The 22,772-nt window shown below is 46.0% G+C and overlaps 2 protein-coding genes and 1 long non-coding RNA gene across 4 annotated transcripts; 1 reads left to right on the forward strand and 2 right to left on the reverse strand.

The window, feature by feature from the left end:
- Positions 1 to 248: 248 nt before the first annotated feature.
- Lgalsl (galectin like) lies at positions 249 to 7,949 on the reverse strand. The gene is made up of 5 exons (XM_032916162.1): positions 7,661 to 7,949; positions 6,964 to 7,035; positions 6,725 to 6,813; positions 5,952 to 6,129; positions 249 to 3,203 (listed from the first exon to the last, which is right to left on the reverse strand). Exons 1-5 carry the CDS (start codon positions 7,694 to 7,696, stop codon positions 3,060 to 3,062), a joined length of 519 nt encoding a protein of 172 aa, XP_032772053.1. The 5' UTR covers positions 7,697 to 7,949; the 3' UTR covers positions 249 to 3,059.
- A 5-nt stretch (positions 7,950 to 7,954) lies between these two features.
- LOC116912216 lies at positions 7,955 to 10,943 on the forward strand. Of its 2 annotated transcripts, none has more exons than XR_004389434.1 (3): positions 7,955 to 8,043; positions 10,439 to 10,564; positions 10,662 to 10,943. It is a non-coding gene; the product is annotated as an uncharacterized LOC116912216 (long non-coding RNA). The 2 variants fall into 2 exon arrangements; XR_004389433.1 differs by lacking the exon at positions 7,955 to 8,043 and adding an exon at positions 8,114 to 8,216.
- A 10,249-nt stretch (positions 10,944 to 21,192) lies between these two features.
- Positions 21,193 to 21,913, reverse strand: LOC116912215 (40S ribosomal protein S12-like). Its single transcript, XM_032916163.1, has one exon. The coding sequence runs from the start codon at positions 21,589 to 21,591 to the stop codon at positions 21,193 to 21,195; it is 399 nt and encodes a 132-aa protein (XP_032772054.1). The 5' UTR covers positions 21,592 to 21,913.
- Positions 21,914 to 22,772: the final 859 nt, after the last annotated feature.

Raw genomic sequence — 22,772 nt, forward strand, 5'->3', positions numbered from 1 at the left:
CCTCGTAGAACTGTGTATCAAATATCATAGTTTATATTTTATCAAAACAGAACTTTGACATCCACAACAGAAGCTCACTGGGTCTCTGGAGCCTAAGACATTTTTTCTTCCCTTTATCAATATGGGAAACACACGTACAGGCAGTCTTATAGCACGTGAGATGAAGGGACCACTATTCAGTACATGGTCCATGATAAATACATTGTATCTAGAGGTGAAAGGCAGCATATAATACCCCAGAGGCTATCTTGTAGAAAATTCCTTTATTATAGTGCAAATAACTTTCAGCAGTGACATAATGTAATACACACTTAACAACACTTTACACCACGCAGTAAATAAGAAAGTGTTTCTTTGAAAATATGTCATCATAGGAACAGTATCTTTACATTAATGCCAGAAAATGCCAAAGCTGTTTTCTCAAGGCAATAGGGCTTGATCCTTTTTTTGGATATTTTTTTCTCTTAATGCACATGGATTTGCCATTTAATTCATCATCAACTCTTAAGAGTGACCTCTTAGGGAGTTTTAGAGAAGTTGGCAAGATTTGAAACTGGGCTTCAAAATTTAAAAAAATATTAATTTTAAGACAGTTCTGGGATAGCCCAGGAAGCAGAAGTCACTTCTGTTAACTTGATAGATACATTTACTCCAACTTTGCTGTAGATTGTCTAAAGCCTGCTTATTTCCCCAGAGCCTGACTGTTATCTCTTGGTATTGGTTATTGCAAAGTCAGGGCCCTGGGTGGACAGAACCCCTTGTGTATGCAAATACTTTCCCCATGAAGCTCTAAATTGCACTTCCAATCCTGAATTTTCCACATTAGACCTCTCAGGCTGAGGAAAGTGTGAACTTGTCCTAGTTTCTAGCTAGCCATTTGGACAGTGGGCTGTGGCCCCTGCTTATTAACTAGTCCAACGTCAACCTAGTGCACCACTTAGATGGCCCTCGGGAGGCTGACCTGGGAGGTTTAATACTGCTTTCCATACCAAGCAGCCTAAGGGAGTGGCTGCCTCTGAGTTAGCTGACAGGTAGAGAGAAGAGTCCCTTCCAATCTCTTTCCCTAAGCTTCTGCTGAATTACCCATGCTTGGCCACTCAGATGAGCCCTCCTGTAGGGCATGCTTACTGCGGGAATCGAATCCGAACGTTACAAATGTTTTTCAGGGTGTGTTCTAAACTCTCTTAAAGTGGCCTTTGAAGCCACGAGAAATTGCTCACAGGCTTAAAAAAATACCTGGACCTCCAAGACAGCTCTCCTGGCTGACCGGCTAGGAAGCCAGCTAGAATGTGAGGCTTTAAACGACGCAGCTGGTCTTGGTGGACAAGTCTTTGTATATAACACCATGGAACTGTGCTAAACAGTTTCAAAGTTGAGAAGAATCCAAATATATCATCTATAAAAATTCCTTATTTTAGTTTGCTTTGTTTATCTTAAGACTTTGGTTCTGAAACACTGTCTACATTCTTGACACATGAAGAGGACATGGCCACTTCAGTGCCTCTGCATGTTGTGTAAAAAAACCTTAAAAGTGAAGCAGGACAAGGAGATGCCCTAGTAAGACACATACACTGTACAAACAAAACCTAAATTATATATAAATATACCCCACCCAGCATCCCTTCTTTCTCCCACTACCTGCAATGCCAAAGGCCCTTCTCTCTAGGACCAAAGCTGTGTATGAAATTCCAAGCATCCCTAGCCTTGAAGATGCGCTGATAATCTGCACCCTATTGGTAGTTCTGCAAGAGCAGGGAAGCAGTTTTCCTGGAAGCATGATTGCTATTGGCTGGACGACAAAACCTGAAGTCCTGGAACTTAACCTTTCAGATGGCCTGACTGGATCCCACCTTATGGACCAGGAAGGCAGCATTGTCCACTCAGAAGCTCCAGAGGCATTGCTTAGGGATACTTAGGGAGGGTCTCAGAAGAAAAAATTATACAATGAGCTAACAGCCTAGGTGGATATAAGTTATTTCTCAGTAAGTAGTTTGGGCGACTTGCTTCTGCTTTACACTGCATTCTGGGTTCACTTTCATAGCATACTATTAAGAACTGATAATACAGTTATTTTAAAAGCTGTCTGTGCAATCACCTCTTATATGCTTACCATTAATTTAATATCAACTTAATGAGCTAGTATGTAAATCTAAGGAGTAGTGAGTCTTAAGGAAGCCAATACTGTGCTAGTTCACAGGAAGGAGAAGAAGCAATGCAAACAAAAGTTCACATCATAGGCAGGAACTTTAGAGTTTTATCGAAGTGTTGCAAAAATTTCCCCAAAAGCATTTATAGCAATTTGTGTTAAGAAGCCAAAGTTGAGGGGTAAGGAGAATATGCTCAGATTCTTTAAGGTTAAAAATCTACTTATTTTATGCTTGTAATACATAAATTTCCCCCTCAGACCTAAGTTCATAATTTGTAGACATTGCTCATTCTCTAATACATTACTACATATACTAAATATAAATAAATTAATTGAGAATGCTTAAAAATCCAAGTTAACATGATGCTGTGCCAGAAAAAAAACAAAACAAAACCAAAAAAAACAAAACAACCCCCAAGGAGACATAAAAACCGAACCTTGCACAATCTACATTCTATGTAAATACCCTGACTAAAATGTCCGTTGTGCTATGCAATTCCACGTCAGTGCAGAAATGCATCCAGTTGGTGTACCGTGGTTGTTTTTGAGGTCTTTAGCACTTTTTGTTTCTAGATATCACCTTGCTGCGCGATGATGAGTAACTGCCACCAAATCACAAATCATCGCAAATCCATTTTAGTTTAGTCTGAATAAAATCCAGCATAAACGTGTAACTTTGTTCTGGGCAATGGCTCGGTGGCTTTCTCGAGAGCTTGCTTCTCCTGGGCAAACCACAGACGAAGCTGTCATTCTGGACTTAAACTGCACAGACAGAGGCAGCGAAGTCTGCCTTTGTTTTTTGTTTTCTTTTAAAGTCTCCAGTTCTGGCTAGGACACTTCTTTCAGATAGTCACGTAGATGTGTAGATGTGGCACCTGATTGATCGTATTTGCAACAGAAGTGCGTTAAAACATCAGCCAAGTTTGGTGATCTGGAGGTCCCCATTGATCTTTATGGTGTCAATGGCAGATAACGTTTGGATACGATGGTAAAAATCAAAGAGCTGGTGTCCGTCCACAAACACTCTGAAGCGAGGGTGTTCGCACAGAATCTCCACCTAGAGGAAACAAAATAACAACAGCGCATACTTTTGGATGAACCGGGAGGAGGCAGGAACAAAAAGCCAACCAGGCAACCACACTTCGTTGTAGGGAAGAAAAGCAATGTCCACAGCGAGTCCGAAACAACACAAATTGCTCAACGCTCGCTGGGGTACAGACTGCTGGGTCTCACTCTCCCAACTACCAGTTCAGGAAGTGCACAGCACAGTCTACAGATCCAAGCTCTCACCCGAGCGAGCGCAGGAAGGGCCAAGATGCTGGAGCAGGAAACCCACTCTGAGAACCACTGCTCCATGCCAGTCAAAGATGTGGAATAGACACTTCCTCCCATGCTCCAGGTAGAGGGATGAAGGGGCACCAATCTGTTTACATGACACTGATGGCCAAACAACCTACCCTACTAGAGGGGGCCTCTCCTGATGCGTGACTGGTAGCCATTAGTAGCATCTAATAATAGTCTAGACAGTCATGGTAAACACTATGGGAGATTACACAGTAATTACCCTTGGACCAAGAATGTGTAATTAACAAGGCTTTGTTAAGGCAAACAAACACTGACTCCACATGGTAAACCTCTCCCCTCTCCTTTTCCATAATTCACCCAGTGGTCTGTTGGGTTTTTGTTTGTTTCTTTGTTTGGGTATCTGTTTTGTTTGTTTCTTTGTTTGAGACAGGGCTTCTTCATGTAACTCTGGCTATCCTGGAACTCAGTCTGTAGACCAGGCTGGCCTCAAATTCACAGAGATCTGCCTGCCTCTGCCTCCCAAGTACTGGGACAAAAGGCAGGAGCTACCGCCTCCTGGTCATCACAGACTTTAAGAATCGGCTGTGCTATGATGCTTTTAGAAAAGCATTAGCCGGGTTGGGGATTTAGCTCAGTGGTAGAGCGCTTGCCTAGGGAAGCGCAAAGGCCCTGGGTTCGGGTCCCCAGCTCCGAAAAAAAAAAAAAAAGAAAAAAAAAAAAAAAAAAAAAAAAAAAAGCCGCTTTTACTTTTTTGAGATATTAATATGTGATATTAGTCACGTTTAATTTATATTACTGCTTAAATTAGATCACCGAGAAGTTCTATTCCACTCCATTTTTGCATGCTTTTTTTTTTTTTTTTTTTCTTGAGGCAGGGTTTGCTCTGTGTAGCCCTGGCAGTCCTCAAACTTACTCTGTAGACCAGAACTCACAGAGATCCACCTGCCTCTGCCTCCTGAATGCTGGGATTAAAGGCCTGCGCCACCACCTGGCTTATTTCATTCCCATTTTTGTTGTTGGGAAGCAATGTATTCCTTCAGTCAGAAGCTCACAATTCATGAATTAGGCATAAGAATTTACTATCTGAGATAACTCTGTTGAGGCCTGCAAATGCTGGAGAGAGAGAGAGAGGAAGAGAGAGAGCGGGGGAGGCAGGCAGACAGACTGACTAACCATTTAAGAACCTGGCATAGCAAGAGGAGCCCACAAGCCTCCATTCTAAAGGAGGAGCTAAGATAAGGAGTAACTTCCTAGATTATGGTTCTAAGGGGAACAATCTCATTTCTTGTACTGATGTAAAAAAGTTTGTGGAGTTCTGTTTTGTTCTAGACTCTAAGGAAAGAGAAACAGTTGCAGGCCTTGAGAAGGTCCACATGAAGTACAAAGTATTAAGAGCAGTTTTGTTTACTCTGGTCCATTTGTAGCAAGGTTTTAACCGAGGGGCTGTTACTGTGATGTATGATAAGATTCATGCAGGCCGCAGCCGCAGCACCAGGCCTGGCATGTAAGCCAGTCCTGTTTTTATATCACTCCTATTTGTCCCGCAGAGGAAGGTAATGCTACTGTTACTTGATGAGACTGCAAGTTTGGGTTATTTCCTGCCTCATAGGGACTGGGAGCAAACCGATCTTACCCAAGCCCAAGGGAGGAAATCTGTCAGCCACACAGCTTGTGACCATGAAACAGACAAGCTTAATTAACCCTCACAGGAAAATAAATACACAAATATGGGCTCATTAGCAAAGGGAACGAGAGAAAAATGAAATGATAACCACTAAATTGTTTTAAACCCATACCTAGTAAGGTTTTGAGCTACTTAAGGCTAAGAAACATGAAAATTCTGGATCTTAGTAGTAGTTAATAATCAATCAGATACTTAGGGGTAGGTTATTTACGTGCCTAAAACTATATTGGGAATTACACGGAAAATTATTACTAGATTAATACTCCCAGCTTGACCCGATGACACAGACCTATATTCTAAGCTACTATGCAAACTGAGCCAGGAGGATTACAAGTTCAAGGCCAGTCTGGGAATTTAGTAAGATCCTGTTTCAAAACAGAAATCAAAAAGAGGACTGGGAGTGTAGCTAAGTTGCAGAACTTTACCTAATGTGCAAAAGGCCTTGGGTTCAAACCCCAGTACCACCCCAAAAGTTAGCAGATCAATAATTAATGCCTCTGCATTGGTTGTGTACAGCTAAGTACTTATCAATTAGGTATGCATATATGTACCCATTAACTAAACATAGGGGCTGAAGAGTCAAGAGCTACTATGGCAAGCATTAATGTCGATCAGCAAGCAGATCTCGATCTCTCTCTCTCTCTCTCTCTCTCTCTCTCTCTCTCTCTCTCTCTCTCTCCTGTTCTCACGGCCGGGAAACAAGTCCCAGGCAACAAGTTTCTTGGACATGAAGAAATTCTTAAAGAGCTCTTGGCACACAGATACAGCGTGAGCAGGGGCCCTGCCAACACTGCATGGGGCACTCCAGGTACCTACCCTGAACGGCTGGTCCGGGATGAACGGAAAGTAAGGGATTGCTGACTGCTCTTCGCCTCTTTCTCCTGATATACAAGAGTTTCTGAGGAGCTGCCGGTCCGTGAACACAGCTTTGAGTTCAATGGCCACATCGGCAGGAGGATCTTCAGAGTCACCACAGGTCAAGCTGATGGCAAAACTAGAAAGGAAACAGTGTCACTTAGCCGGGAATTAGATGCAACATTTTAACTTGACCCAGTTCCTCCTCCAGTGGGTTCATCAGCTTTTAATGGGTTGCTACTGTTTACACAGAGTTTAAACACAGAGTAGAAGGATTACACTCAAACCAATAGATTTTGCTTCCTAAAGCAGGCTCTGGTGAAAACTTCAGTGTTACTGAAAATAATTGCAACTGAAGATTTCAAACGCCCCAAGCCACCCGGGGCCTTAATCCATTGCAGAGTTCTCCAAAACAGCCAAGGGAACTGACAAGGGGAACATTTTGTAAGTTTGGTTCTTATTTATTCTAACAGGTTTGGTCACAACTACAGTGTTTCAAAGCCATAAAAAAGAAAAGTCTTTTGGCCTTCTCAAGGGTCAAAGATTAACTGTAGGCCTATTTTTATCATCGCTGATATAAATAGCTATCTGGAGAGATGATGGCTGGGATTCATACACATTCTTTTCATGGGAACATGGTACTTTCTTGGCACTCCTAACTAGTGACACTGTCTGCAAGTAGAGGAACGGGAGGAGGCAGCCGCAGTTCAGCAACAGAAGGGCTCGGCCCTTACCTTTCGGGGTTGAGATCTACGATGCCCATCACTAAGACCTTCTTGCCTGGTCTCATGCCACCTTTAATGTGCCCACAAAATGGAACTATCTGCAAAGGAGGAGGGGAGAGACAGGAAGTTTACAGGCTGTGAGAGGAGAAGCCAAGCCCTCGGCCCTGAGAACCTGACCCACCAGAAGGCAAGGAAATGCACCAGGAGGGAGAAGGATAAAGGCAGAGACACGGAGCACACTGATTTACCAGTCGTGGGAAGTACACGTCGGCTTGAACCGGAGAACCCAGGGAGTTGTTCAAGTGCCCATCATCAAGTTTCTAAAAATAGAAGCACACAGATTGGCTTTCCACAGACCCTTGTTTATTAGGGAGTGAATAGAAGGATGTGGAATCCACACAAATCGGTCGGGATCCAGCAGCCCTCCACAGACACATAGGCAGTGATGCCTCTTTATAGCTCATTAAATAACCGCGAAACAAAACCCGGCCTTTCCACCCGCTCTAAGCCTCTGATGATCCCCAGGCTCTTGAGATCGGATCAAATTCAAGGTCGCGGCCCACCGGGGAAGCAAAGCCCGTGTAGGTGGGCGGCAGGCCCCCTCTCCAAGCACAAACGCTCCCGGAGTCTCTGCCCCCGGGCCTGTCCTCGGGGACGTGGCTGCGGTGCAGCGACAGCGCTCCGTTTCTCCCGGGAGCCCCCGGCGCGGGACCGTTTCCAAAGGGGGAAATCCCGGACGCCGGGGCCGCGGCCCCACGGTAACCCACGTGCACGCACACGCGCCCGGCGCGCACCTGGCCGGCGCCCTCCTGCCCCGCGCCTGGGGCCCCGAACTTCCACCCCGCGGCGGCTGACAGGTACGGCGCTTCCCGCGGCGCCGCGGGTCCGTAGCCCTCTTCCCCGCCCTCCGAGCTACCCGCCTCGCGGGCGGGCCGCCGCACTCACCACCACGGCGTCGCTGTCGGCCACCGACCCCGCCATGTTCCTGCAGCGAGCGCCGGGGACGCGGCGGCGGGCGCGGGTCCGAGCCGGGCGCGCGCACACACCGGCGCGCGCGCACGCCCCAGGCTGGCGCGGTCGCAGGCCGGGGAGGGGGAGGGGAGGTGTGCGGCGCGGAGGTCGCGGCGGCGAGGGGATGACGGTGGCGAGGGCCGCAGTGCGTCGGCCTGGGGTGGCATTTAAAGGCGGCAGGGCTCGACTCGGGAACCGAGGACCGGGAACAGGGCGGGGACGCGGCCCGGGCACCGCGGCTTGCTCAGCGTGCCCTGCCCTACGGCCATTGGACCATGGCTGGAGGCCGGGGAGGGCGGTGGCCTGTCGGCGGGAAGGTGGGTGGGGCTGGGGAAGGGGGTAAAGGGAGGGCCAGGTGGGCCAGGTGACAGGTGCTGGGGACACTCCCGTCCGATGGCCTACTCACTCACTCCTTCCGCATCCTGGGATTGTTGGGGTGGATCAGGAGCGAGGTCCTGAGAAGGTGGAGGAAGGAAAAGAGGAAGACCCGGTATGGCTTCTTTCAGAGAATTCCAACCCAGTGGGAGGAAAGTTAGTTTCACTGTCTGGAGGAGAAGGAGAATGGAGGGTCCAAGGCTTGCAGAAGAATACATTTGACCCTAAATAAAGAAGCAGCCGTGACTCAAGGGGGGCAGTTTGCTGAGCACCGACCAATCCTCTGTTCCCAGGGAAGCGCAGGCTGGTATCCGGGGTCCCCGGATGCATTCTTCAGCAGGTGCCTGGCCAAGCCGCAACTTAAACTGGACAGCCTCTATCCTTAGCTATTTTACTTCACTTGCTTAGTTTGGGGTAATGGAATCTCCCGCCATTCTTTGTGTAAGACTTCCCAGGGAATACCCTCCTCTTTCTCACTAAGGCTCAGACTCCTTTATGGTATCCTGACACTCGCGTAATTATGTAACTTCTCAGATAAGGCTGTATCAACATACCCTCTATTAGGTGACATCCTCGGCTTACCCAGTGCACTGAATCACCACACTAATAAGCAGGGAGCTCAAATGAGCTGCTACAGTCCCAGAGGGGCCCTTTGTGGGACCTGGCATCTCTACGGCTTTTGTGTCCCTTTGTGGACCGGTGCTAATCACGGTAATCTCTGTGGTGCAGGGAGAATTACCTGAGCATGCCTGTCATCCACAGTCGGAGCCTTTGAGGAAGTGGTTCTCAGAATTAGAGGCTGAAGAGGCGTAATTGTGGTTCCCATTTTGCTCTTGTTTACGAGTCTGAGCTCAGAAATCACACCTATTAATTATTCTAAAATATTAGGCAATTATAAGAAACTTGATATTTTAAAGCCATACTTTGATTATCTAAGAATTTCTAAGAGTCAGCATAGGGAAGTCATTGAATCATTTGCTATTAGCTAAGCGTGGTACAATACATTATGGTGATTATAAAGGGCTGGTGTCTTGGGTCCAAATTCAGTTTCTTATTACTGATAGTAGCGTGGCAATTTCTTCACCAGACACGATGTTAATTACGATGATGATCCTATCTCGCATTACTGTGCAGATTGGTAGATTGGTTCACACACCTTCCCAAGAAGAACACTCAGCACGTTCTAGGCAACAGTCCTAAGTCCATGCTGTTGACCGGGAGCCGAGAATCAGCAGGGGCATTGCTGAGATTACACTGTAGGGAGGAGAGGCAGATATAAGTAAGTCTGCATACATAGTAAAGACTCTGAGAAAAATAAGGCAGGGAGGGAGAAAGTGCAGGATGATGCTATTAAAGCAGGGTAGCCTGGGAAGGTGACATTGAAAATTCTGACAGAAGGAGGGAGGAAAGGAGGGAGGGTCCAACCTCCACAAGAGGTTGCTAGCTCAGGAACTGTCAAAATAAAGTCTACAAGATGGGACCTACTAGGCATGTGGAGCAGAAGTACAGGCTGAGACCTTGGTTACTTGAAGGGAATGGGAAGACCCCGGAAGTTTCTGAGCAAGGCAGATGAGGTTTGGTTTTGGAGGTTCTGGGGAGCAAATCCAGGGCCTTGTATATGCAGGGCAAGCATCCTGTCACTGTACTCTCTGATGTTGATACATCCCTGTAGCTGATGTGACAAGAGCCCAAGAACAGGCAGCCTGTAGCCAGGGCAGGAGGGAGGTTCCTGTCTGGTCCAGGTGAGAGGAATTGCAGTGTAGAATCAGGCACCCTTGGGGAGACCTAGCAGTTCCCATCACAAAGCTTTGGCACTTTGTCACCAAGCTTCTCTTATATTTTAGAAGTTTCTAGTTCTGAAAAGCTGTGTGAGTGGCACCAGCCGCATTGGTGGGGAGCAGTGAGGTGCTGCTCAGTGAATGAAAGAGCTCAGGTTGAACCTTGTGATAAATGGCTTTCCGGGGTGAAGAATAACTCTTAGATTTGTATGTGAGTGGAGTTTAAAGTATTTGGGTTGCCGAAGATGGGTTTCTTACATCCTAGGAGTATAAAGAATTAGCAAGGGCTGGACCTGCCTGGGATGTAGTAGCATGGTAAATTGCCTGTTATTGAAAATAAACTTGCTTCCCTTACAGCCAGTCCAAACAACTAATTTTATATATAGTGATCAGAGAGAAAGCCTAAAAGATTTGTTTTTGTAACTAAAAAAGCAAAGCGGGGTTGAACTATTTACTTCACAGAAACCCTACTGGTGAATTACTGAACTAAAGTTTCCAAATTTTCCTCAGAGTTCTAGAGTGAAAGACAGGCAAACATTTGACTGTGCTTTGGTTCCAGGCACTTATGTCCGGAAAAAGATTAACGAGGCCTATGACGTATCACATTTCTGCCAGGAGCTTCTTTTTTTAGGAGTTCTCAGGAACTAAACGTCTAAAGCCGTCAGACGTGACTCTCTTGAGAAATGTAAGCAAGGCTTTGAAGATGGGTTTCTCGGATTTAAAACGGGAGTTCACTTTCTCCGTCCCTCTGGATTCTGTTTACCTGTAACCTGTGCTCGCAGATCTCTGACAGCCTGAGGGGAGCAAGGCCTGTTGCAGCTCAGCCATCACCCTGCAGGGATTGTTCTAAGGAGAACTGGGACTCAACAGCAAAGATTTGTAAATATCCCCCCTCCCCCACCCGCCACCCCCCTCCCCCCGTTTGAGGGTTAGTTTGTTGCTATGTATTGTAATGCTAAATTCTGTATCCTGAGGACTAAATTGCCTCTCAAGACAAGTGCTCTGTGCAAACCTTGTTTAAAACGATTGGTTCAATAAAGATGCCTGCCGCTGGGCAGAAGAAAGCTTGGTGAGACTTGGGTTCTGGGCTTGAGACCATGAGGGGAAAAAGAGGGAAGAAGATGCCTCCTTGAGCTAAGTGGATTATGAGCGCATGGCCACGAGGGCCTGCCTGGTGGAGTAGGAGCGGGCCAGGCGGAACATGGCAAGTCACATCTCAGGGTTATTGACAGGGAAGCAGACAAAATAGCATAGAAGGTTGATATCTGCCCACCTCTAATGCTCTAAGGCGTATTATAAATATAAAGGCTTTCGTGTCTTTTATTTGGGACCCAAATGATCAAAGGTGGGGGGGGAGAAACCCCCTAATTAATATTTAGCAAAACAATATGGGGCAACACTCCACCAAGTACTGCTAACAGAAAGGACAGCCTATCAGTGCCCTGTGGGTGTAGCTACAAGCTCAGAATGTCCCAGTAATCGTGATGCCTGTGTACAGTTTGCTGTTGAAGATTGCCAGGTTAACTTTGGTGTAAGCCCGATGTACTTACCACACCTGAGTGTTTATTAGAATAGAAGCCTAACATTCACAGTGTTTGTTCCCCCATGATGCTGATCCCTGCAGACTCCCACTAGGGAGGGAAGCCACAGCCCACTCTAAGGAACAGGGCCCCCCACACGGCTGTAAACCCATTCAGGCACTTACTTTTAATAACTGTTTTTGTCAAGCCAGTCCCCACTCTTATGAGCAACATTCACACAGGGGAAAAAATCCAAACTCATCAGTCTTTGATTGCCCACTTAGGAGGGCACATTTATCAAGCAACCTTTCTGTATTTCAAAACATGATTACAGGTTTTAATTATTTTAGGAACTATGGCCTGGTTATCAAATGATTCTTTTAGACATACACAGAATTTTCTCATACCCAAACAATTAGGAGAACGCTGTAAAACTTGGCAGTCAACACTAGTTCTGAACATTTCATTAACTTCTGTTATTTATGGGGAAGCTAGATCCAGTCTCCTGTGTGTGTTTTAATTACAGAGCAAAGAAAGCCTCCCTCTGAAGAAGATCCTCATGACCCATTCCCTGGAGGAGTGTAGGGCTTCAAAGATGCAGTTCCCATGTCCCCTTGTCCCCTTCCACATAGCAACAAAAACCTGGCAAGGAGGAGGCAGAGGACCCTGCTTCTGCTCTCAGAGCTGACGCTGTGTATGGGAGGTGTCTGGAAATTCCTTGCAGCCAGACTAGTGCCTGTTCTGGGAGTCACTGCCACACACCGAGGGCCTTCTCTCCAGCTTGCAGTCAGGGATTTCCAAGAGACCACTGATCCGAGACCAATGCTCCATCTCCTGACAGGCCTGTGTGACTGAACCCCAAATCTAACTACATCTCTCTGTTGTTTCTGGACATTTCTGGTTTCAACCGTTGGCACAGAGTCCTCCCTTTTGTGGTTTCTGTGATTTTATTTTCTTATTTGGTGGTGTAAAGGGCTTTTTCATTTTGTAGTTTTGCAGAAACTTGCCTGGTTTGGCTAGATGGAAGGAGCCACTCTGTTCCTTGGGGACTTAGACTCCCTGACCCACAGGAGGGAGATCGGGAAGCATCTACCTGGTACTCAGGAGTTGTAGAGGAAACATCTAACTGACATAGATCACCAGCCTTCGCCAAAGCTGGAGACTTAGCCCAGCTTCCACAAGGAACATGGAGTTTAGCCTTGATGTCTACACTGAATGCCCACTTACTTTGCATATTTAACAGTTCACTGAGCTAGGCTTTGCTGCGATTGCTATTTTGTTAAAGTTTTACCTTCACAAAAAAGTCTCTAATCCCACACGGGGGAGGCAGGGGCAGGCAGATCTCTTGTGAGTTCAGTGACCAGCCTGATCTGTGTAGTGAGTTCCTCAGGCAAGCCGGGGCTGCACAGTGAGACCACCCTCTGCCCTTGGCAAAACAACAACCCCCCCCCTCCGCCCAAAGTCAAAACCAACCACACACATATCTTCACTTAAAGCACCTAACTCTGGGTATCTTAAGGGCACCACTGTTACCGTACCGTTGGGGCTAAGGATACACCATCTCAAAACAGTCTACTCATGGTGTATCTCTTTGGCCTATTTTCAGCTGGTTATTCCGAGCATTTGCAGAGAGGAGTAGCTCTGAAAAAACAAAACAAAAACAAAAACAAAAACAAAAAACTTACACCTCCAAACGAAAGAAACTGTGTTAGTAATTACCTGTACCAGGAAGCCGGGTGCCCCAAATGATTTTATGCCTGGAGAGGGCACAGAACCAGACAACTTTACGCACCTCGAATTTCAAGGTTCCCTTCCCCCACCCAAGCCCCCGTTCTCCGTAGCTCTGGGTGCTATACAAGCTTCTGCCCCTTCTCTGAGTCTCCACTTTTCTGAGACTCTCATGACTATGCATAATTAGTATGATTTTGCTCCTCTCAATCTGCCTTATGTCAGTTTAATTCATAGCCTAGTCAAAGAGCTAGGAAGGCAAAGGGAAGCCATCTTCCCGGCCCTACAATCGCTTCCTCCGCCCCCACACTGTTGCTTCCGTGTGGTAATACTCAAGAGTGAGCCTTCGAGCCTCTCTGCCCACATGCTAGGCTGGAAAAATGAAGACCAGTGCTTCAAATTCACGAGCTAGTTCCAACGTTCCCAATCGGAGAGCCCGTTCCCATCCAAACCCACCCGATCGGAGGATTTCAAATATGCTTGTCAGGTGGTTGCCTCGCAGCTTGAGTGAGCTGTTGGAGACAGCGCTCTGAATAGTTCTTCGTGGTGCTCAGGATGAACACATGGGCGCACATGCACCGCGGTGAGCCCACAGCCTGAAAACATTTTAGACGTTTAAATTAAGAATTTCAGGGGTTGGGGATTTAGCTCAGGGGTAGAGCGCAAGGCCCTGGGTTCAGTCCCCAGCCCCGGAAAAAAAAAAAAAAAAAAAAAAAAAGAATTTCAAATCAACAGTCTGCATCGACTAAACCTGCCCCACGTCACTCATTCACAACGTTGATATCTCTCTTTGCTCCTGATCGGGACGGTGAGCTGGGACCCTGTCGTGTTAAGGGGGCTTTGGGCTGGGCACCATTTTTCAAGACTGTCTAGTGTAGAAATGGGATGAATGGGATGAATGGCCTCAGCCTCCCACTCTTGGCTTCATCCCAGACGTTTTCCGTCAGGGAAAACTCATCACGAGGAAGGTATGTACTTCATACTTGCTTTTAGGTGCTTGTTAGGGGAACAAGATGGTGCTTCTATGCGTCCTGCCTTCTCGCCTTGCTTTCTCTGTCACAGGCATCTTGGTGGACACCAGTGTGGGATCTTTGTATGCTCAGGTCTTCCCAGATGGTTCCACCCTGACCCGGGCACCACCCGCTTAATAATGTAAGATGGTGTCCTTCCCAGAATTGAAGCTTCTCCCCTGACCAGTTGGCCTATTTCATAACTGGCCCACTGGATGCTTCCCTGTTTCTTGCATGAGGTCTGGGCTGGCTTTCCTAAACCGTTTCTTCCTTCACAGCCTGTCTTTAGCAGCTAGATGTGAAGATGATTCTCACCTCGTCTGAAAGAGAAAGAAATGTCAAACAAACGCACTGTTTATATATGGTCATTCCTTGGGATGCAGAAGTGGATGAGTTCTGGTGCCTCAGGAGGCCACATACTGATGGTTTTCTCCTTGGGTCCATGATGCACAGGTAGAAAAATATCAATCACTCCGTTTCCACAGTGTCCCAGAGCTAGTAATTGTTCTAGAGGTGTGAGAGCTGAGGGTGACACTGGATGATTTATAAGGATTAGCTAACACTACAAATGACACGCTGTAAATGGAAATGGGCCCGTGGGAAGGTGGGCTGGGCTTTGTTCCTAAGTAGTTTTTCCTCAGGTCTAGTGTTGATTTTAATCTATAGCACTGTTCATTCTCAATATTCTCATAAAAGCTCATAAAACAGCTATAGGGTCACCTAAAAGCCCAGAGTAATTATGACACAGTGCTAAATTGGAGCATCACCCAGACATTGGAAGGCATCCACATCTTTCGGTATATTGTAATTTGGTTTCCTTCATCAGTGTGGAGCTTGCTCTTAGTCAGCACGACTTTTTGAAGTAGAGACTGTGTATTGTCAACTCCATAAAAATCCCTTGTGGGTTCTCTTGATATTCAGAATGAGGTTGGAATTCCTCTTCAGATTTGGGTGCCCCTCCCAATTTTCCCAGGGGCTGTACTCTGCCCCACCAAGCACTGCCCGATAAAATGTCTTCCCTGGCAATCTCTCTGAGCGTCAGTTCTCCAGGGTCTTGACACTTGCCCTCCTGCCTGCCTAGAATGTGCTGCCCTGGGTAGCTTCTTCTGGATTCTCATCTTAAAACCTCTCAGCTCAAACGTCCTTTTCCTGAGGACCTTCCCTGACCAAGCCCCAGCCTGCTCCTCACAGCGCTCAGCTCCCTTCAGTGGTCTTGCTTTCTGCCCATAACCTTCCATTTTGGGGTAAGAGCCAGGCAAGCCTGTGAGAACATGGCACGATGACCTGCTATGTGAATGAATGACTTGTCGGACAGTGCATGGCCACAGATGTGCAGACAGGAATCCAGCCTCACAATGGTGAGGACTGCAGTACATTCATTATAGCTTCTGCTCACAGCCCAGGAGCTATTCTCTTTGGGTTGACTGTGTACCAAACGGCCTTTCTATCCTGAGAAGGCTAATTTAGATAACCTATGGTGTTTGTTTGTCTTTTACCCAAGTCCATGTTAGACAGTGGCCAAAATCGTTTAAAAAAAATAAACGTATGATTCAGTTTATGTCAGACATACCCCCAAGACCAATGAAAAGTTGAACTTGTGTGATCAAAAACAGGGAAGATAATGACAAAAAGCCCCAAGTCATAAGCCTAGCAATATTAAGAAACAACCATATTGATCAGAATATCTTCTTCTTGAGTGGCTAGACCTCAGCTGATACCAAACTTGAACATCCCCAGAGAATGAGCAGCAAAGGCTCTGTCTTTCTAGATGACATCTTCACTTCTGCTTAACAAGCACTTGCCCAGTGAGCCTGCTGAGGCTGGTGTCCCTTGTATCCCTTGTGTGCCTGGTATGCCAGGTGCTTCTCTAAATGTGCAACAATGAGCGCATAGTCGGCTTTTCTGGAAGCAGTGCCTGGGTGTGATGCTCTTGTTAGGGATTCGTACCTTTGAGAAGGCAGAGAGCCAGAAGACCTAGGTCTGTCACCTAGGCTCAGCTGCATCAGCCAGCCTAGGAACTTGAGGCCGGCACTGCCTGTCATCAGCCTGCATTAACCTGAATGGCCTACCAGTTCCGCCTTGCTGGTCCCTAAAACCCCTTTTCAAATCTTCGAACACCTGAGGTTGTGGAAAGCTGGGGGACTCCCCAACCATCCTCCGGGCAGCCAAGCAGCAAGCCTTTCCTTGAACCTAATTGGGCGGTGAATCCCTTCTCTAAAAGAAACTCTAACCCTCAGACCCTCATTGAGTGAGCAGGGCCCTTTATTCCCATTTAACTGATAAGAAGACTGAGACATGGAGAAATTAGGTAACTGGGAAAACCAATTGTGTTGTCAGCTGTGCATCATTGTATTTCAGAGAGAGAGAGAGAGAGAGAGAGAGAGAGAGAGAGAGAGAGAGAGTTAGTTGAAGGTGGCCCTAGTGATCTAGTGATGACAACCACATTAGTGCTGCCCTTTGGCTTTGTGACACTGTGTGTGTGTGTGTGTGTGGGTGTGTGTGTGTGTGTGTGTGTGTGTACTGTTGCTTAGGCTGGAACATTACCAAGGACAACATCAGAAGGTGATAATTTAGGGTTACTTACTAATTCAAATACTAAAATCTTGTCTATAAAACTCTAAGAACCAGGAGTAGAGGTTTTTAGGGGCTGTGATTCGGCTTGTCTTGGGGACAAGTTGGTGTCTGCTGGGGTTCTTATGTGGGTCTTGGAAAGCTTCCCCTTGGAGTTCAGAGTGACAGAATGAGTAGAGGGAAGAAGGCTGCACTCAGGCAAGGCTGAAAGTGTCTGCTTTGGGAGGCACAGGAGGGCTGTGAGAGGAAGCTCCAGAGGGAGAGAAGGAGGAAGGAGCAGGGTTAGCAGGTGCTAAAGGGAGGGTTCTGGGCACTTACAGTTGTGTGGTGGTGGCCTTTGTAATCCTAGAAATTGGGAAACTGATGCAGGGGGAAGCAGAGGAGGAGAAACAGGCAATGGAGGAAGAGACAGTTAGACACTGGGAAGGATCATGGGGCTGGGCTTCAGAAGAAAGGCAGCTCCTCAGGATGGAGACGGGTGGATCTAGACTGAAGAGAGAGGAAACCTAGTCAAGCAAAACAAAACAAACAAAACAAACAAAACACAAAACATGGTGGGTTTTTTTTTTTTGACCTATAAACCCACATTTCTTACATTACAGAATTAGACCTCTTACTCTCACGCTGGGCTTAGGTACGGGGACATCCATAGTTAGTGCTGCTGGATGGTGCAGGAGACATTTTCCTGGAACTTACAGTTTACTTTTGCCTAGAATAATTCATGAAATACAAATTTTTATCCTTAAGCCCCGAGCTCCAGTAAGATTAACTGGTTTCACATTCTGTTTCTGGAACTTGACGAAATCCCCTCTGAATCCAACGTGTAGAAATTTTGATTTAATCTCCTGATATTTTTATTTGTACATAAAACATAGCCCCCCAAGGCTAGAAACAAGATCTTGGTAGTAAGAATGGTTTGCAGGGATAGAGTTTAGCACGTGACAGTAAGCGGGCCAGATGTGTCCTCTCCTCGGGGATTAAAGGGTTGTACTCTGACATCTGCACGAAGTTATTCTCCCCGCTGAACATGCCATCACCAACCATGTCACTCTCATGTCACCACTGGGTGACCTTTGACCCCTGTGCTAACAAGTTTAAACCCCCTGGGCATCCCGACATCCTGTCACATTCTCTTAGGGACACTCTAACGTGATTTATTCATTTGCTCCTTTTCGTGACTCACAAACCGCCTTAGAGACTTGCTCAGAGTACAGCGCTGCTACTCTGTATAATTTACAAAGTAAATCAAACACGGCGGTGTTTGAAAAGTAACACATGACAATTGCAGGAGAGCACATGAGGCCAGTGCAGGTCTTGCTTAGAGTAAGTATCAAGCCATCGTCACGGGGAGCTGGTGAGAGAGCGTGCAGAGGCACAGTTAAACACTGTGTTTGTAGTAGCAGATGCCTGAGACATGGCCTGGTTTCAAGTCTGCCTTTTCTTTAGACCACACAATTTGTATTTAGGTGAGGACTGTCCTAGTTTGGTGCCTGTTGCTGTGGTAAACATCATAACCAAAAGCAACTTGGTTGGAGGAAAGGGGTTTATTTGGCTTTCTGATTATAGTTTATCATCAAGGGAAGTCTAGGCAGGAACCTAAGACAGAAACCTGGAAACAGAGACCATGGTGGAACACTGCTTACTGGCTTGCTTCACCTTGCTGACGTACTCTGCCACCTTTCCTATTAGCCCAGACCCAACTGCTACAGGATGACACCGCCCACAGTGGGCTGATCCCCTCCATCAATAAGGAGTCAAGAAAGTGCCCAATAGACATGCCCATGGGCCAGTGTAATGGAGGCAGTTTCTAAGTGTGTCAAATTGACAGCCAAAATTAGCCATCACAGTTCCGAGTTCTAGCCCTGTTTATTGACAGACCTTTTGAAGTGGACATAGGAATGTCAAATACACATAAATATGTATTTCAGAATTATGTATGTTATTTGAAATGTTTATCTGTTTGGCTGTTTTGCCTGTCTGTATCTATGTCTATGTGTGCAGTGCCCAGAGAGGCTAGAGGAGGGCATTAGATCCTCTGAGACTGGAATTGCAGAGGATTGAGAGCTGCCATGTGGATGGTAGGAACTAAATCCAGGTTCTCTGGAAGAGAACAAGTGCTCTTAACTGCTGAGCCATCTCTCCAGGCCGGCTCAAATAAATGTATATTTATATTTATATGTGTATATGTATGCATATATGTATACTGAATATATTATTTTCTTACTGCTAATAGTTAATAGATTACCTACTTTACCTTAATCTTTTTATCTAATGAGCCAGGAAAAAGCACCACTACCTTATATAGTCCCAGGGTTGTGTTTCTGAGTGAGTGTTTAAGAACAATTCTGAATTATGACTTATGAATTAGATATATTACATGTATTAGATATATAATAACAAAAAGGAATAGATCAGAAAGTAAAGTCTAGCTTGCCAGTCTACCATGCTAACTTTTGAAAGCATCTGAACTTAAAGGTCCGCTATAAAATGTAAGAAGTAGTAAATACGGGGTTGGGGATTTAGCTCAGAGGTAGAGCGCTTGCCTAGGAAGCGCAAGGCCCTGGGTTTGATCCCCAGCTCCGAAAAAAAGAACCAAAAAAAAAAAAAAAAAAAAAAAAAAAGAAGTAGTAAATACTCTTTATTTCCTGTCAGACACAAAGTCATACTGAAATACCGTTCAAATGCAAAAGGCAGCATTTTAGGTACAGGGAGTTCTGATTAAGTTGTCAGGAGTAGCGTGGAGCAGTGGTTCTTACTCTCTAAATGCTGCCACCCTTTAATACAGCTCTTCCTGTTGGGGTGAGCGCCAATCAAAAAGTTATTTTCTTGTTACTTTGTAGCTGTGATTTTGCTACTGTTACATTCGTAATGCAAATATCTGATGCACAGGATATCTGATATTGGACCCCCTGTGAACTCATAGGCTGGGAACTGCTCTTGTCACCTGTAAAGGACCAGTGAACACAGACTGGAGCATAGATGAGTCTTGTGCTTGGTTCTGTAACACGAGAGGATTTCCTGGGTTTAAATACACTCACGTACCCGATTATGTACATCCAACTACAAAACGTTTCAGCACCTTTTGCGGCGGCATCTCCTATGTTTGTGAATAATTGAATGTTACTAATTAAGCTCAACCCTATTCTGAGATAGGGAAACAGTGCTGCTGTTCATGGAGTTGCAGCTGCTATTTTTAAAAATGATGATATCCCCCTTACTATAAGCTGATTTTACTTAAATCAGTGCTGCACAACAGAAATATTCTGTTAGTTCTTTGTTGTCTGAACTTTGATGTATGAATTAAATTATGGCACTCGTTAAGAGAACGAGACATCTGTTTTTAGTAAGTAAGGCTATTAATCATAGTAGCTTTTTAAATATAAGCTGTCAGGCTTGCCCCTTCTCTCTTCTCTTTAATCCTGGTAAAGATCATTTTTGTCCCAGGGGTGTACTTCCTGAGATTCTCCAAACACTCGGTCGGGGTATCCTCTCCCCAGGTGATGCCTTTGCTCTTGGTGGCACCTGTGTAAGAGAATTCTTCTGCCTGACCTGTCTTCTGCCCAGACCACTGAGATTTGACCTTGTCTTATGTCTCTCTCCCTTTCCACATTGTGGTCTTGCCACTGTGGTGGTTTGAATGCGAATGCTCCCCACAGCCCCACGTGTTTGAATCCGTGGCCGCTGGTTGGTGGAACTGTTTGGGAACTGTTAGAAGGTGTGGCCTCGCTGAAGGAGGTGTGTCACTGGGCGTGGCCTTGCCGAAGGAGGTGTGTCACTGGGTGTGGCCTTGCTGAAGGAGGTGTGTCACTGCGCGTGGGCTTTGAAGTTTAAGACTCCTTGATTACCAGTGCTCTGATTCAGCTTTGTAGTTGTGGATCAAGATGTGAGCTCGCAGACCTTTCGCTCTGCCTCCCTGAACTCTGACCTCCGAGACTGTAAGCCAAATTAAATGCTTTCCTTTATAAGTTGCCTTGGTTGTGGTGTTTTATCACAATAGAAAAGTAACTAAGACACTGACCAACACTGCCACATTATGACTCGGAACCAAATGCCCCACTTTCTGTTGACCATATATTTTTAAAAGATGTATTTACTATTTTTATTTGTGTGTCTATGTGCACCTATGTGCATTTATGTGTACCATGTGTGTGCAGGTTCCCACAGAGGCCAGAGACATCCCCTAGAACAGGAGTTACAGGCAGTTGGGAACTACTCTATGTGGGTGTTGAAAACTGAACCTGGATCTTCTGCAAGAGCAGTAAGTGCTCTTAACCATTTCTCCAGCCCTGACTTGTTCATATTTAATCCTTTTATACTACACTCAGAATCCTAGACACATAGCTTTGTGAAAAATCAAAGAATTTAGATTAGTGAAATTGTTGAATCATAAGGTGTGTACATCTAATAGTTTTATGATATAGCTAATTTCTGTGTAGTATGGCTAGACTAACTTATACATTTTCTTTTGCCAAAATTTTATTTATTCATTTCTTGCATTTGAAGTACTCCTTGATGATATCCTTGGCCTGAGATTCTTTGCCATAATCTTGAACCACTACACAATTGCAAACAACCACTTTCTGTGATTTCCCCTCTCGATCGATTTTACAGAGGCCTCCCCATTCCCCAAGTTTCTTGTTGTCATCAGCCTTTATCAGGTTGATCTGGTGCTCAGCACAGAGTGCTTGCACCAGCTTGACACACCTGGGTTCATCACAGTCGGAGGCAAGCACATAGACATGGGCCTGGCGCTTGTCAAAGGCTTTGGCAGCTTCGTGTATGTCACGTGCTAGGCTGTCATGGATGAGGGCGGTCTTCAGCATCCCTTGTAGAGCAGTGTTGGTGTCCATTACACCTCCAGCAGCTATGCCTTCCTCGGCCATGGCGGTAGGTTATGGGTGACGCCGAATCTTGAACGCACCAGAGCTTCCGCCTCTGCGCAACTTGGCGGCGGCAGGGGAAAAGGAACATACATTTTCTATTCTCATGGCTGGTGCATTTTTACTGAGCTAAAATGACTTTAGGACAAATTCATTTTCCCCTTCTGAAAACAGTGGTCAGGTGACCAAAATTCATTATATATCTTAAATGCCCAGTATATATCTTTAATCTTATTTGAAGAGCAACATCATTTTTTTTTCCTGTGCCTTTTTGTCTATGGCATATGTCGCATACATAGTCTTCATCCTGCTGTATTCTAGAATTAACTGTTCAACCCTCATGAGATGACATTCAAGCCACACAAAGACAACAAGGTCAAAGAAGGCTGGAAGGAAAAGCAAGTGGACCCATAAAACCAAAAAGCATTTAAGATTTAACAAGATTAGCAGGTACCATTGAAAAGGGCTCCAGACTGGAGTCAGAGGGAGGGGCCTCTCAACCTCGCTGGGGTCAGAGGGAGGGGCCTCTCAGCTTGGCTGGAGTCAGAGGGAGGGGCCTCTCAGCTTTGCTGGAGTCAGAGGGAGGAGCCTCTCAGCCTCACTGGGGTCAGAGGGAGGAGCCTCTCAGCTTGGCTGGAGTCAGAGGGAGGGGCCTCTCAGCTTGACTGGAGTCAGAGGGAGGGGCCTCTCAGCTTGCTGTCCCACCACACAAGTGGAAAGCAGCTGAAAGGCTGGCAGAACCCTGTGATAAAGCTCTCTGGAAAACCACCAAATGATCGTATCGTATCTTTAATGACTATTTCCACTGGACCTTGCATGCCTGACTAATTGTTAGTACTTCTTTTGTCTGCCTTGTTGGGTTTATGTCTGAAGCATGCCCAGGTTGGGAAGCTGGAGCCGTTTAGGGCACAGGAAATGCCGAGCTCCTTTGCAACACTTCCCATCATCGCCAACCACAACTCTCTGGTGACTTGAACAGGAGCGGAAGGAGCTGGCCCTTTTTCCCTTTCAGGCGGTGTCGGAGTCCGTGAATGAGTAGAGCTCACTAAATTATAGATGAGGCTCATCAGTCAAGTGCTCACCAATCTTTCTATCCCTGGGCCAGGGCAGTCTTTCTAGTTCAGTCATGTTAGCTCTTATGACAAGTACCATTTTTAGAACATCCTGTACTTTATATTGTATCT

This window comes from Rattus rattus, chromosome 11, assembly GCF_011064425.1.
Source record: "Rattus rattus isolate New Zealand chromosome 11, Rrattus_CSIRO_v1, whole genome shotgun sequence".
In the NCBI taxonomy this organism is placed as follows: domain Eukaryota; kingdom Metazoa; phylum Chordata; class Mammalia; order Rodentia; family Muridae; genus Rattus; species Rattus rattus.